At 36.3% G+C, this 12337-nt stretch overlaps 3 protein-coding genes across 5 annotated transcripts; 1 reads left to right on the top strand and 2 right to left on the bottom strand.

The window, feature by feature from the left end:
* Nucleotides 1–225: 225 nt before the first annotated feature.
* LOC145165317 (uncharacterized) lies at nucleotides 226–1930 on the top strand. The gene is made up of 6 exons (XM_079084033.1): nucleotides 226–632; nucleotides 710–876; nucleotides 956–1058; nucleotides 1146–1262; nucleotides 1348–1642; nucleotides 1720–1930. The coding sequence occupies exons 1-6, from the start codon at nucleotides 360–362 to the stop codon at nucleotides 1842–1844; spliced, it is 1080 nt and encodes a 359-aa protein (XP_078940159.1). The 5' UTR covers nucleotides 226–359; the 3' UTR covers nucleotides 1845–1930.
* Nucleotides 1873–4542, bottom strand: LOC145165315 (uncharacterized protein At5g41620-like). Its single transcript, XM_079084032.1, has 2 exons — nucleotides 3936–4542; nucleotides 1873–3435 (listed from the first exon to the last, which is right to left on the bottom strand). Exons 1-2 carry the CDS (start codon nucleotides 4401–4403, stop codon nucleotides 1978–1980), a joined length of 1926 nt encoding a protein of 641 aa, XP_078940158.1. The 5' UTR covers nucleotides 4404–4542; the 3' UTR covers nucleotides 1873–1977.
* A 2009-nt stretch (nucleotides 4543–6551) lies between these two features.
* Nucleotides 6552–9197, bottom strand: LOC145165314 (F-box/kelch-repeat protein At3g61590-like). 3 transcript variants are annotated; one of them, XM_079084029.1, is made up of 3 exons: nucleotides 9075–9197; nucleotides 8258–8341; nucleotides 6552–7852 (listed from the first exon to the last, which is right to left on the bottom strand). In XM_079084029.1, the coding sequence occupies exons 1-3, from the start codon at nucleotides 9102–9104 to the stop codon at nucleotides 6623–6625; spliced, it is 1344 nt and encodes a 447-aa protein (XP_078940155.1). In that variant the 5' UTR covers nucleotides 9105–9197; the 3' UTR covers nucleotides 6552–6622. The 3 variants fall into 3 exon arrangements, with proteins under 3 accessions (XP_078940155.1, XP_078940157.1, XP_078940156.1); XM_079084031.1 differs by lacking the exon at nucleotides 9075–9197 and adding an exon at nucleotides 8995–9027; XM_079084030.1 differs by lacking the exon at nucleotides 9075–9197 and adding an exon at nucleotides 8515–8541.
* Nucleotides 9198–12337: the final 3140 nt, after the last annotated feature.

The following is a 12337-nucleotide window of genomic DNA, read 5'->3' as shown; positions in this document are numbered from 1 at the left end:
ATACAAAAAATATATGAGACTCGACATTACAATTTCGAAACATAAATGCCCTTATAATAAACTTTACAAACTGAATTTCGACACACAGAATGCTCTAGACATTTTCAACATCTCACAATCACTTTCGACCCCAACATTTGGGCTAAAAAGTGAACCTACCCTAATACACATAGGCTAATAAAATTTTGGGCCCTATTTTGAACTTCCTTGCAAAAATAAAAGTAAGGTCAAAGACACTTGAAGAGAAAGGTCAGGTTCTCTTTTTGCAATTCACTCAAACTCAGGCATATACTTTTTCTAAAGGGGCGATTATCAGATTATGTCGCCATTGTGTATTAAATAGAGATAAGGGTACAGCCATGGACGCCGAGAAGAGCTTGGAGATTTATGAATTCGGTCCCTGTGAAGATTCCTACCAAATGGGTTTCTCCTTTGGCAACCATTTCTCCAACCTCATAAGAAGCAGACTCTCCACGGACTCCATATTCAACCACCAACTTCTCCCTTTCTCTCAAACCCCACAAGCACAGTCCCTCCTCCATTCTCTCTCCCACAACAATTCCACCAAGTTCCCAGATTACTGGAACGAAATGCGAGGAATCGCAAATGGATCTGGAGTCCCTTTTCTTCATGTACGCAAATTTATCTAATACATTTTCAATTTCCCCAATTCCGATTACAAAACGAGCGATTATGTTGTGTGTGTCAGATTATGATATTAAACTTCCGGAAAGAGATTCTCCCGTTCATCCCAAAGTCAGAAAAAATTGAAGATGAAGAGACGATTGATGACTGTTCAGATATTCTTGTTGTTAGTGATACAATGGCTGTTGCAGCTCATAACGAAGATGCTAATGTCGCTCTTGTCGGCCATACGTAACCTCAAACTCTATAAATCCTTGTAACTGTTCATCTTTTGCTCGATTATTGATCCCCAACTTTATGACCATTGCAGATATCTGATTAAAGCAACACTATCTAATGGATTATCTTACACAGCTTACACATACGCAGGCGAGCTCCCAAGCTGCGCATTTGGTTTTAATAACCATGGTCTGGTACTGAATTACTCAGCCTCTCACTTATACATCATCACACACGCAAAAACATTATTCAAAGCTGATAAAAATGGCACTTTTGTGTAGGCGTTTACACTAAACTCGGTACCACCAGCGGAATCAGAGATTGTAGCTGGTGGGATTGGCCGGAACTTCATTTCTAGAGACCTTCTTGAAGCTAGAAGCATCGATGATGCAATTACTGTAAGTTTCAGCATTTCAGGTTTCTTTAGATCAAATCTTTGACTTTTTTCTGGTGTGTTTTGACTATATCAAGGCTTTTTGACAGAGGATTCGTTCATCACAAGTTTCAATCGGGCATAGCTATAATTTATTTGATGTAAACTTAAGAAAGATCCTGAACGTTGAGACTGCATCAAGTCAACGAATCTCAGTTCATGAAATCGGGTCAACCCCTTTCTTCCATGCCAATATGTACCTTCATCTTCAAGTTAACCAGGTACACGATCAGAACTCAATAAGCAGACAAAACCGAGCAGCTTTGCTTCCCAAAAAGTCAAAGGTTGACCTTCTTTCACTCCTTGGAGACACAGGTGATGAAGAGTATCCTATCTATATGCAAGGTACAATATTTAAACATATTTCAATGTATATAACAATTACAATTCTATGTTTTTGTTTTCTAATTGCATGTTTTCAGGTCCGACTCTTTACACCCTATGTACGGCTGTGATTGATTTGGATGAAAGAACAATGACAATAATCAAATCCAATCCAAGAAAAGGCGTAGTCTCGTATGTTTTCATGATCGATAAACGCTCATAATTCTTTGTCTATTTGATTGTTTTGACAATTTTGTAAGGAATGTAAGCATATTATGGTATTGAAAACTGGAAAACATGTTACAATGATATGTAGATTATGCACACGGAAAAAGAAAAAGAAACAGATAATACGTTTAGAATGAGATCTTGTTAGATTTAACCCGAGTGCCCGATCTTTGACCCCGCGTTCGTGCTTCGAGTAGCTTTGACTTTAAGCTCGTTTGGTCCTTTGACTCGGGTGTGACTTTTGACTTTGACTCGGAAATCTCAAGATCTTCTATGGGTAGCTTCGTGGTCCATCCTCGAACAGGGCTCGGTTGACTTTCCCACACGGGTTTACTACCAGGGGCATCGAAGTCATTTCCCGTTTGTAAATAGTGGTTTTTTAGTAAATTATCCAAGTATTTCGAGTTCAAACCGACCTCTTCTTCGGTTATTTCTACATGGTTTTCCTCTTCGGTTTTTATTTTTGTCTCTTCTTGACCTGATATCGCCTGAGCCATTTGTTCTTCAAACTTGACCTGCAAGCTAGAAGAATCACGACCTTTTCCGGTTACTTGGGTCGCAAGTTTCTTCTTACCGTGATCCGGTTTCGTAGTTGAGTTTACGATTTCGCCCTTTCCACGGGCAACCGGTTTATCGAGCTCAAAACAAGGTGAATCACCACCATCTGAAGAACCATCGTCACCATCATCAGGAGGAGCACTAGCCGCCAAATTCAACGCGATCGACTCGAGCGAATGCCGCCTTCGAGCCGTGGGTCCCACCACCGATCCCGACCCCCTTGAAGTGTTTCGTTTCGCATCAAGGAAAGTTTCAATTTCTGAACTTAACTTTTCAACTACCGAGTTTTTTTTCGTAGTTTTTTCTTGATTTGTTTGCATTCGCTCATCGAGCCACGATTCGGATATATGGAGAATCAAACCGTCACGTGCCGCTCTTTTATCGGGGTTTATATGCTTAAAGTTATGAAATTCTTGTTCATAGTTTTTAATCCCCCAAGCGAATTCGTCGCAAAGATCTTCCAAAATTACCCTTGATCGCCTCTCGTTTTCCAAGTCACGTAACGCGTTTGCGAGGGTCGTTTTTGTCTCGTAGAGCTCCCGAGCCAATTTCCTATGAAGTGTCTCCGACCGTTTTCGTAATTTTCTTTCATCTTCAAGCTCGTCTCTCACGGATTGACCTTGTTTATCTTGTGTAATTTGATTCATAAGATGTTGCATTTCATGGCGATCAGATTGTCTGTCCCGGGCCAGCTCTTTGATTTTGGCCCGTGACAGGTCTAGTTCGCGTTTTAAAGCGCGAACTAGGTTTACGTTTGTTGTGTGTTGTTCTTCGAGAGTCCAAATTCGGTTTAAAACTTTAAGAAGCTCTGTGGATGTTTTCAGATTGTAATTTGTTTCTCCGTTTCCTCCTTTGAATTCTATAGAACTTGTGGGAGTGACAGCTGGATTGTAAGGTGCGACCTCCATTGAACTACTTCCATAACTTGCAGGTGAGACTGCTCTAATGGCGGTTTGGTTTCTTTGAGTCGTCCGGTGATGTTGCATCAGTGATGCCGCCACGTGTCTTCTCAAAGTACTAGCACTCCCCTGCATTCATTGTAAATCATATTGATAGTATTAATTTTGGTGAAACAAATGATCGAGAACACCTACAGCAAGCTACGGCCACCACCCCGTTAGGGCGGCGCCACCAGTTAACAAACAAGAGTATTCCGATTTTGGTTAGGATTTTGGGAGTCTCAGTTGTCAAAAGGTACCGAAAGTAATTTCTATTTTTTCGTGAAATGTTAAGGTATTAAAAGCTTCTAACTTATGTCGATAACCTAAATGGCAAAATTCATAATTGAAATGGGAATAAATGTGATCCGAAGAATTCTGAAATAAGGAAAAGACACTTCAATTATCATTAAAGGGAATGATCCCCACCATCCACCACACATCGTAATCAAGAATTCAGAAAATCCATCGATGGATAAAGTAAATCAACAAAGTTTGCATATCAGATCCATTAACAAGATAGAAAGAAGCGTGATAGAATCACGACAATCAAGATTTTAAGAGGTAAAGCATAAAGAAATGATTTTTACCAGATCAGGGGAAGCAGGGGAAGGATCATGGTTATCCTCGAGAAGATGATGCCGGAGGTGATGATGGTGATGGTGTTGGAGCTGCTGATACCGGTGGTTCCTCCTGTTCCCTCCGCCTCCACCACCGTTGTGCATTTTAGCAAAAGGAAGTCTGTACTGGTGAAGCTCCCAAAAAGTGGCAGCTAGCTTTCTAGCAGAAGCAGAAGAAGGCAAAGAAACTGTGAGACTCAAACCAGGGTTTTCTTCCTCCTCTACTACCAGCTCTCTATCTTGCGCACCGCCGACGCTATCTTGCGCACCACCGTTGCTGATTTGAACAGGGAAGGGCAAAACAGGGGTGAATTGTCCGCCTCTTTTGCCTGCTATTCTCCTTAATTTTTCCCCTAAATTTTGTTGCTTTTTGGGTGGTGGCTCCTCCTTCTCCTCTCCCCCACCTTTTTCTTCTCCTTCTTCACCCCACTTTTTCATCTAACTTTTTCAACTTTCTCTCTCTACCCACCACCAACTTTTCTCTCTCTTTGAATTTTTGTTTTTGTTTTTTGTTTTGTTTTTTTTTATTCTGAAGAGGAGGGTGGCTTCTTTTTCTTCTGTGTTGTTCTTGTTCTTCAACAGTGTGGAAAATGGAAATGTGGTCTAATCATATCTGTGTGGCCTGTGGGGCCCATGGGTTTTCATGGCGAAAGGTCCCAAACGTTGGTTTTAAATTATGGAATTGTGTGGGGGTGTGGGGTTCGTCCTATTTTATGCCGTGTCTATTTGTCTGTTCATTACACCTTGACAACGATAAGTTCAGTATAATCAAATAATCAATCTTTTTCTCACTTCTTTACATTATTCAGAAAGATTGTTTTGGTGCGTTATCTTTTGTCAACCACGCGCTACTATCCGTTATCGATTATTGGTAAAGTTGTTTAAACCTCTAATATAAAAATTAGAAATCAATTGATTTTTCTTTTATGATATTGATAATGAGGCTTCATCATTGATTCGTTTGATATTTATTAGATTCATTGTATATATATGTCTTGAACATCTTTTTTTCTTTTTTTAAAAAACTTTTATTAGCAAGATATAATAAGTGTAATTGATCCCGTAATCTTAATTCTATCGATCCAACAAGATTATGGGCGTGTTCGGTCGCAAGCATTTAAGAGTTTTTGGGAGCTTTTACCTTTTAACGAAAAGCTTAAATTAAAGAAAAAACGCAACATGAACTTAAAGTTTTTATTTTAAACAAAAAAAAATATGAATCCAAAAACTGTTTCAACTAACGTTTAGATTGCTTGTTGTTATAAAGTCATGACCAGTGTTGTGTGATTTTTGTGTTCGTTATCGATGGATTATGATGAAAACCACATATCATTATAGAAGGATCGGCACTAATGAGCAGCTACCCATATGTGTCTATGATGTCTTACAATCGCAAGCACCTTGTGTGCGGGTTTCCCCTACTCTTCCCATTATTTTGGCTTATCATGTGTGGATGACTCCCTTTGTTGAGTTTGGGTTAATTGTTAGATGTGTTGTGAGGATACTTAAGAAGGGATGTTATTTCACTCACTTGTATTATTTTACTGTTTTACATATCATGCAGTTATATGGAGTCAAAACATATATGTCTCAAAGACATTTTAGTTTAACTTGTTATTTGATGTGTGTCTCGGTTAACACTAGTAGAGATACGCACAGTCAGGATAAAACTATGTTCAAATTGGGCAAAAAAAAAAAAAAAAGAATATCACAGACACAGAGCATTGTTCTTAAGTGAACTACATTTGTTTAAAAATCCCTAGACTTAAACTTAGATACTTAAGTTATGAACCAATGAGGAACTTAAGCAGTTGGAATTGAGCAAGGTCGGCGATTAAGTTACTAACCATCATTTTCATCATCTTTATCCATTTTTTGGAGGGTGTGAGCACGTATACTAATAATAAGTCATATTTTGGATCTCTTAAGATATCAACAATACGAACCTTGTACTTTGCTTATTTTCTTGTGTATACGAATTTAACAATTTTAAGTGTCTACTGTGAAATTACCATAGAAAATTATTTATGGTGTCCCTACAACATAAGGGACAAATAAGTTTTGGAAAAATAACTATCCAACCCTCAATTATACCAGTTTGTATTTATAAACGGACCCCATGCATGTTTCACCCACCGAATATCCAACAAATAGTTTTAAAAAAAAAATGATTCCGTTATATCATAGGCATAGATATAGATATGTTAAGATTTAAGAACACAAGTTGTTGTCCATGGTGGCCCCCAAGAATGGCTCACAGCCATAATTATACGACCCAAAGCCCCATTCAAAATCCGGCTCATGACCCAACCCAAAAAGAAAAAGATCACTTCACCAAAAGCCAAATCTTGAAACGGGTAAAAAATGGTGACATGGTGCACCCCATGGGTCCTATGCCAGACCTGACCAGACCCTCACCATTTCACATTTTGTCAAATCACTACACATGGGTTCACCAAACCAAATAACAAGACAGACAAAACAACTGTTTTTAATTCAAGATTTTAAATACCCATTAAAACCAACAAGAACGCATATGTTTTCCCAGAAGAAAAAAAAACGAACATCAGATCAGATCATGTATAGTAATAGAAGCAAAAATCGAGATTTTTAAAAAAACAAGATGAAAAATTTGTCTCGACAACAAACCTCGATTCTTACAGATACTGAAGTCGAGGTTCAAAGCAAAATCCAGAAAAGATTTCAAGAGGAAACTTCTTATGCATCATACACCTTTGAGACCAGAACCATTGTCTTTTATCCATATCATACACAAGCAAAGCTGTCCCACCATAACTCTGTATATATATGAGATCACCACCACCACTGCTAGCAAACACATCATCTAATTCCCCAAAACCCTGCACAAATTTATGAGGCATTCTGCTGATTTCCATCCATTCCTTCCCATTCAAAACCCAGATCCCAATTCCCTTAATTACCCCTGGTCTATCCTGTCTCCCAATACCCCCAACAAGCACAAGCTTCCCTTGAACACTCATCAACCTCCCACAAGTAAGCACACAAGGTGCTGTAATTACCGATTCCTCCCTCAAAACAGATTCCATTTTGTCAAGATTGTAAGTTATTAACCCATGAGAGTTCTGAAAATCAAATCTCCTTGTGCAAAAGACCATAATGTACAAAACATTGTCACATATCACACTCACGTCCCCTGGTCTCCACCCGTGCATAGTCATCCCCATCACCGGGGTTAACCATGTCTTTTCGTTTGAGTTATAAACATGAATACAAACATCCCATAACAAGAAATCAACAGAAGATTGAATTGACCTGATGACAGAGATTGTGTATTTTGAGTTTGACTGGTCCGCGGAGAATGCTAATGCGGTATACACGGAAAAACCGAGGTTTGGTGGGTTTTTGATAGTCTCGTATTCGCGAGAAATAGGGTTACAAATGTACATTTCTTTACTGGTTTCATCATCCATGAAGCAGACAAGCCCAGATGATGGGGCTATGTGCCATGTGTGATGCACCATGAATGGGAGCTCAAAGTTGTACCATTTTCGGAGACCCGAATCGTAAAGATAACCCACGGGTTCGACTGAGCTTGTGAACATGAAGTACCAGGTTTTTTCAGACAGGAAGTTAGCATCGTTTAAGGTGAATTTCTTGGAGCGGACGATCTGGTTCCATTTTTTGCAGACGCATGATGCTTTGAAGATGGCTGATAATGGGAGGCATGCTAGGATTCTTTCATGGATGTCGTCTGGGAGGATGTCAATTGGGACTGGGTTTTCTTCTTGTTTTTGATCGTTTTGTATGAGTTCCAAATTAGGAAGGAAAACCCCGGTTCCTTTTCTGGTGATTTCAGTCTCTTCGTCAGACCATGAAGCTTCATTCACATAGAAATTGAAAGACTCCTGAAACACAATCAAGATAGACGCAATTTCTTCTTAAAAAAACAAACCAAAAATGGGGTCGATTAGTGCGGAATGATTTCGAAACTGTACAAATTGAAGACACTATGACCTAAATTTTCCCCAATTGGAGTTCGCGTAGCTAAAAAAATAGTTTAGTAGCAACAACATATATCATTACCGTTCCCTAATCTCTGTAGGTGAAACCTAATCTGGGATCGGGGTTAAAAAACGGTGTCAAAATCCATAAAGTTTGGCAAATTCGTAGTGAAATTGAGAACATAAGAAGATAACGTGACTCAAACAGCGTAGATCGATTAATCAAGCATGTTAACATCAAAATGAATGATAATAAACCCCAGTCGCAGATATATAAAATGGATTTCAAAAGGGGGTTAAAGTTCATACCATGGTGGGAACGACGAGAGCAACCGTAGCAGGTGGTGAGCGATGAACCGGTCTCCAGACTTGCTTACAACCAGGTGGAGGTCTCTGCGTTCATCAGAAAAACACAAAAATTTCAGACAATTATAGGGAAATCAAATAGATCCCACAAACTGTTCCTAGGGTTTTTTTGCCGATTCGATGAATCAATTCATTAAATGCCGATTATTGCGTTTAATTAACATCCCTTTTCGACCTCGCAGAAAAAACCGATGAACAACCTCGTGGTGCATTTGGGCCGGGGTACAGTGGGGGTTTGTGGATGCGTTACAAAGAACGAGAAGAAGAGTGACGTGGTCTCCTCTGATTGGTTGATGTATCCACGTGGATTATGGTTTCAAGGAGACAAAATTGGTGGTTTCTGCGACAAAATCAACGGTCCAAGACAATCCTTGCAGTGCGTTGATCACAACAGCAGATCCTGGCCGTTGAATTTTACCGATCCCCCGCATCCCCGAACCAATCCCGTAAATTGCCAGCAAATTTGTTTGCTCGATCAAATCACATCATATGAACTCGGAAATCCTTTAATTTGCATCGATTTTGGTAATCTTTTAATGTTAAAATATGTATCGGTTAAATAATCGTGACAATTAAAGCCATCAATTTAAAATGTATTCTTTCTTCCAAAGAGGAAATAATTTTTTTATCAAGAATTAAAGAATATGTGTGTAACGATGTATGCAGCAATAGCATCAGACCTCGAAAATCCTATTGAGATGGGTGTATAAACATGTATATCAATGAGAAATAAGAACCAAAGATGTGTGTATGCGCATACCTTGTATCTCAGCCTCCATGACCTATACATATCCGAAGGAGATGGGTATATGTTCTGTATCTAAAATGACAGAAAAGTTATTTGAAATTTTGTAATGATTTATGTGTTTTAGAAACACAACGATTTGGGCATTTATTTATATATAAAAACGCATGGAAATGAATGGTATTTGAAATTTATTCACTTTAATCCTACAATCTCGAAGACTCTTGGGGCAATCTTGCCATTCACGTGTTATAGCGGTTGTTTCATATAATGTAATGTACTCACATTTTATTTGTAATAAACCCATGTTTTACAAGTTGTTTCATATAATGTTTGCACGTGTTGTTTCTAATAGAGGATTAAGGTGTGATTGGTTTATATATATTTTTTTTTCTAACTTTTTCGTTTTATTTTGATTTTTTCTATTACATAAACTAATAAAACGTTCTATAAGTGGAACTCACAAACTATATGAGTTTGAGTTGCTTTAAAAGCATATATATGTGAGTTTGTTTAGGTGCCGATCCTAAGCTTTTGTCGTGGAGGATACCATATATCTGATCGGCGTGCGTTGGGAATATTTCATTTGCGAAAACTTTCATGTTTTTCACAACGTTGTTGTAATATTTGCAATTTATGTAATCATTATTACACAGTGTCTTGAGTGCATAAAATATTTACAATCAAAATTAATTTTTGTATGTTTGCTACAATCTTTAAATGCATAAAAACGAATATAACTAAATTCAAAAATATGAATGTGTAAAAACAAAAAAAGATTCTTAAAAACATACATTAAAAATATGTAAAAAGTTTACAAAATGATTTCTAAAATCATAATTATACAAAAAGACTAACTTCAAAAAATATTTTTTACAAAAACTATAAAAAAAAAAAAAAAAAAAAAAAAAAAAAAAAAAATTTGAGACCGAAAAATATAAACCGACTTTAATGTGCTAGGATGATATTTTGAAACAATTCTGATAGTTTAACAACAATCATTTTGGATTACATATGAAATGTGTGGAACTCTTGGCCCAAGTTTAACATCGAGTTATATTAGGCTTAAGCTGTATCAGTAAGGGCTTATGGGACCAAATACTTAGGGAATTAATAACAGTATATAATAATAATAAAAAAAACTACTGACATATTTTAAATAATAATGTTGAAAATTAAAGTGTAAACATTAAATTTTTTTTAAAGTAAACTTTCAAAATAAATACAAACGAATTGATAAATAAATAGATAATTGAATCTATATTAACAAAAACTATTGATATATTGTAAATAGTTGTTATTAATTACAAATTTTCAAATACTTTTTTGAATCACAAATTAAAAAAAAAAAAAAAAAGTTATAGTTTTATGAATATTACCTTTTGAGACACCTAAAATTAATTCTTCACGAATTTGTTAATGATTACGTCTTCTTCTGATGTTAAGTCAAAACTGGGTATATGAAACATATTTGTAATCTTTCTCTTTAAATTTTGCTTTCTGAATGATAAATTCATAGAAGAATCTCGAGTGATTATTGATGAAGACATGGCTCTCATGTCAACAGACAATATAGAATATTGTCCATTTCAAATGTTTAACTATTAGTAATAAATTTAGAAAGTAAAAGGATAAAACTATAACTTCAAAGATATACAGTTAAATTATTTTAACTAACATATATAATAGCAAAAACTAAAGTGAAAAAAATATAGTCATACAATTGGAAATGTTAGATAACGGAGTTCTTATAGTAAAATTGGAAATAGATTTGAAGCATTGTTGACTATAACTCATATTAGCTATGAAATAAAAACAACATTAGTTAATAGAAATATGTATTAGTTATGGCACAAGAAACAAACAGAAGACATAAAGAAATATATTAATAAACTATTTAAAGTAATATTATATGGATAAAAGTCAATAAATTGCATGATAGATAGCATAGTACATTTCGGTGTGGTGGATATATCATTGGATCTTCTATTATCCAAATAATTTTTTATGTGTTTTCTTCTGTCTTTAGAGTTATTTGATAACAGACTTTTCAGAATGAATTTGTAAGTAGATTGGAAACGTGTATGTTGATATCTACATGATATATCTGGGTTAACATTTGGATTGTAACCGACAACATATGTACACATGCTTGATGATGGTATTTGATTGTTGCCACTAAAATTCGAAAGCACTAAGAAAAATATAGACGTTGTAAGTTATACTATACATATAAATATTTGTAACTTAACATATATATTAAGAAAAAAAAGATAAAATAAGCGTATTGATATCATTGGATATGATATATAATGGATTTATTAAATTAAAATTGGAAATAGATTCAAAGAAATGATGATTATGACGACCATTAGGTATGCGATATTAACAATAATTAATACAAATATGCATTGATTATGTCACAAATGTCTACATAGAGTAATTAATCAATAAACTTCGCATCAATTTGCAACATAAAAAATATGGAAGAAAAATCAAATAAATTGCATGATAGAAAAAGAAACACCATTTAGCGTGGTAGACATATAATTAGTCATTTTGTTCTCCAAATATAATTTTCTAGTTTTTCATTTGTCTTTAGCATCGTCAGATAATGGACTTATAATACTAAAATTGGAAGTAGATTGGAAACTTATATGTGTAACATCCCGATGGCGAGGTACTTCTAAATTTAACCCTATAATTTTATTATGTTGCATTTTGGCTCCATAGGTGGAAGGAAGTGTGCATGGGAAGCCTTAGTGGCAATTTCGTAATTTGGGAGGTTTGGGAGTACGCCATGCGTACGTGTGTACGCAGGGCATACATGCCCACCATGCAAACCCTAATTTTTAGGGTTTGGCTCATATTTAAACCCCATTATAGCCTCATTTCCCTCACCTTATCAGTCTCCACCCTTTTGATACGTTTTTTGCAACCCTAATCCCTCTTGTGAAGCATTTCTAATATTGAGTGTGTGTGTTTTGTGCTCTTGAAGAAGAAGGAAGGAAGAGGAGACCACCTTGAAGGAGTGAAGCTCTCTAGATCCAGGATCACACCACCTTTTGGCACCATTTTAAGGTATCAAGTTCTGAACTTAGTGTTGTTTCTTGTAGATCTTGTTTTGGGTTAGTTTAAGTTCTTTTTGTCCCAAATGTGGTGTTTCATGAACAAATCTTGTTCTTGACCCATTAAGTTGTCCTTTCAGACCCTTGGGAGGGTCTTGAGTCATAAAAATGGGTTTCAAATGGTTGGTTTTGCTCCATGCATCTTGTAGA

The sequence above is a fragment of the Lactuca virosa genome, chromosome 3, assembly GCF_052849685.1.
Source record: "Lactuca virosa cultivar CGN04683 chromosome 3, Lactuca_virosa_CGN04683_v6, whole genome shotgun sequence".
Classification (NCBI taxonomy): domain Eukaryota; kingdom Viridiplantae; phylum Streptophyta; class Magnoliopsida; order Asterales; family Asteraceae; genus Lactuca; species Lactuca virosa.
This window is presented reverse-complemented; position numbering and strand designations above follow the sequence as displayed.